A 3,274-nucleotide genomic window follows, 5' to 3' on the forward strand; every position below is an offset into this window, starting at 1 on the left:
GCAGCACCCTGAGCAGCGGCCGCTCTGACCCACTGCACCTGCTCCCACCCCCCGCGCCCGGGCTGATTTCCGACTGAGGATCCAGGGGAACAGCCTGGCTGCCCCGAGTCACCCCCTTCCAGCTAGGCCGCAGCGTGTGGGGCTCACGCTCAAAATGCGGGGGGCTAGTTGCCGGCTCTTGTGACGACCGGACACAAGGCTCCCTGCCGGGGGCTACATGCCACTCCCGGCTGGGGACCCTCAAACGCCCACATCTGCGCTCGCTTCACCCCCAGAGAAGCGGGGTGGGCCCAGCTCTGGGGCGCCGGGCAGGGTGCGGCAGGTGGACAGGGAGGGGCCGGCGCGGCCTTACTCGCTGAATGGGCTCTCTGGAGAGGGGGTGAGGAACTGGGCAGCTCGAGGGGAGGGCAGCGGAGGTGACCACTTACTGCCCGAGAATGACTCCCACCTTTCAGACTGAAATCGGGCACAGTCCGGGGGTGAAAGCCAAGGCGGGGAGCCCTTCACGTGCCCAAGGAGTCCCCGGTGCACACAGGCGGCTCAGCTCTGACTGTCCTCGGGGCCCCCTCGGGCCCGCGGAGCCCGCGGAGCCGGAGGCCGCGTGTTAAATCATCAGAGGGGACAGGGGGACAGGACGAGAGCGGCCCGCGGCCCGAGGGCGGGCGAGTGCTCCCTGCCGGAAGTGGAGTCCGGCGCCCCTGTGCCAACGGGGGACGGCGTTCCGGGCCTCTGGCGAGGCAGAACTGTGCTCACAGGGCCTCCCGGAGCCGGCACACGCAGCAGGGGCAGCACGGCTGGGCTGGACACCACTGAGCCAGGGGCCACCCCCCCATCCTCCACCCTCCACGCCCCCTTAGGGCTTTATGGATTCAGAAGTAGTTTCTAAACTCTGAGCAGGGGGAGGCCCAGGGACCCCGTGTGTGAGTCAGCTGTGTGCTCAAACAGCAGGTCTGTGGTTTGGCATCCTGCACCCCAACTCCCCCAGTACCCGGGGGCAGGATGCTGGGGACCCTGACTTCAGCCACACGGAAGGCTGTGGAGCAGAGACGGACCCCGCTGGGCGCAGGTGATCCCTGCGCTGAGCCCCAAGAGGCAGGGGGCAGGTGGGTGGAGAGAGCCCTTAGTGCAGGAATGCCTGACGCTGATGGATGGTTGGGGGCGCGGGGGCGCAGACCACGGAGCTCTGGAGCAGTCAGCGTGTCTGATGGGGGCCTGACTCCTGCGGGTCACCCGGCGCAACATCCCCAGCACAGAGGTGTGTTCTTTCACCCCGGGGGGACACCCCGCAGCCAACTTTGTGGGCACAGGCAGGGGAGGCCTCTGTTGCCAGTTCAGGCGGCAGCTGAAGCTGGGAGGGGCTGGGGGTGCCACGCCTCAGGCCTGCCGCCCTCCACCACTCCCCAGAGGCCCAGCTCGGGGCCACGGGGCAGAGAAACAGCCGCCTGCCTGCAGAGCCTCGGCCTCGGCTGAGAGCGGGCGGGCCAAGGCCCCGCGACTCAGAAAACCCTGTCCTGCCACCACCAGGCGGGGGGCGGGGGGGCGGGATCCCCGCTGGGGGTGGGGGGACGGGATCCCTACCGGGGCACTGTTTCCTACCACCACGAGGCGGGGGGTGGGGGGATGGGATCCCCACGGGGCACAGTCTCCTGCCATCACGCGGTGCGCGTGACACTGCCCTGCGTAGGAGGGCGCTCGGGCCAGCGAGGGGCGAGGCGCGCAGTCGGGGGCTCTTCCCGCCGCCCCCCCCCCCAGCACCGTGCAGCCCAGCTGCCAGCTCTCCCAGGGGCAGCAGTGAGGTAATGCTGGGTGAGCTCCAGCGGCGCCCCAACTTTCCACCACACCCCATCCCCCCAGTGATTCTTACTTCCCGGTGACGGGTTCGTTTGCCCAGGTCTGCCCAAGACCCCGACTCACGAGACAGTTGGGGATTCGACTCTGCCGGGCCTCATTGCGGGGGCGCCTGGCCGACGCCCCTCCCGCTCCCGGGGGCCCCGGGGACCCCAGACTACCCCACCCCGGAAGGCCGCCCCGGACAGCGCTACCTAACGCCGCGGGCCGGGGCGCGGCCGACAGGCTGTTCCGTGCCAGCTGCTGGTGCTTCGGGGAGTCTCGGCCGTTGAAGACCGCTGGAGCGAGGGCCGCGGGCAGCGCGGGGTGGTCGCAGGCCGGGCCTGGGCGAGAGGCGGGCGGCGGGGGCACGGTCAGGGCGCGCGCCGGGCTCGCGTCTTCGCTGCGGCGGCCAGCTTCTCCCTGACCGTGCCCTGGGGGCGGGGCCTCCCGCGCGGCCACCCCGCCCACAGAGCAGACCCCGCCCACGCGGGCAGGTAAAGAGCCGTGAGAGGCGTGGGGGCGCTGGATGCCAGGCGTGCCCCCCAAACTGTTCTGTCTTCCAGCTGCCTCCTGCTCCTCCCTCTATGTTCAGGTTTGTATCGCTCATGCTGGGAGCGTGGTCACTGGGCACTGCCTGGTCCAGGCTGCTCACAGGCCGGGCCTGGGGGACGTTCTGAGGTGGTTGTGGGTGCTGGTCTCCCGAGGCCACCCTGCCGAAGTCTCCCCTACCAGCCGGCGTGGTCTGGCAGGCACTGCGGAGTTGGGGTACAGAGCATGTCCTGCCGGCAAGGGGACTGCGTGGGTCTGAAGCCAGAGATCCCTGGAACCCAGTTCTGCCGCTCTCTCGCTGTGCAACCTTACACAACTTACTGAACCTCTCTGGGCCCGGATGCGCTCACCCGTGGGGGGTCAGGGAGAACCGGGGGGCGGGGCATGAGTGCACAGAAGCCAACACGCAGGGCGATGGCCAGCAGGGGGCGCTGTCACCGCGCTTCAGTGCCAGTCGCCTGACCGGCAGACCGCGTCCTCCCGCCTTTCGGACAAGGACACCCAGAGCTTCGGGGAGGTGCCTGGTCTGGGGGTGGGGGGAAGCAGCCCTGGGAGCTGCAGCCAACTTCGGCCGGGGGGCCCGGGGCACAGAGGACACGGCCGACCCCACACAGAAAAAAGAGGCCACCCGGGGGGGGGGGCACAGCCTCTGCGCAGGGGGGGGGGCCGTGCAGCCCCAGGCGCCTGGGGGCGAAGCCCCAGCCAGGGGCCCTGGGCGGCAGTGCCAGCCCAGCACACAGGGTGCTGACCGTCGGGACCGGAAACACCTTCTGCCGCTCCCCGCCCCGCCCCCGCGGAGACCCCGGTGAGGCCCTCTCATGGGTGGTGAAGGTGAGGACGCCGCTGGCGGGCGGTGCCCTGCCTCTGCGCAGGGGGGGGGGGGCCGTGCAGCCCC

The 3,274-nt window shown here is 70.6% G+C and overlaps 1 protein-coding gene across 1 annotated transcript in view; it reads right to left on the reverse strand.

Annotated features, from left to right (window-relative positions):
* GREB1 (growth regulation by estrogen in breast cancer 1) overlaps positions 1 to 3,274 on the reverse strand; it is a 63,304-nt gene that overhangs the window by 32,829 nt on the left and 27,201 nt on the right. The window contains 1 exon segment of the mRNA XM_012727364.1: positions 2,010 to 2,189. Coding sequence (XP_012582818.1) covers positions 2,010 to 2,189 — 180 coding nt within the window.

The sequence above is a fragment of the Condylura cristata genome, unplaced genomic scaffold, assembly GCF_000260355.1.
Source record: "Condylura cristata isolate star-nosed mole 26May11 unplaced genomic scaffold, ConCri1.0 scaffold00020, whole genome shotgun sequence".
Taxonomy (NCBI): Eukaryota; Metazoa; Chordata; class Mammalia; order Eulipotyphla; family Talpidae; genus Condylura; species Condylura cristata.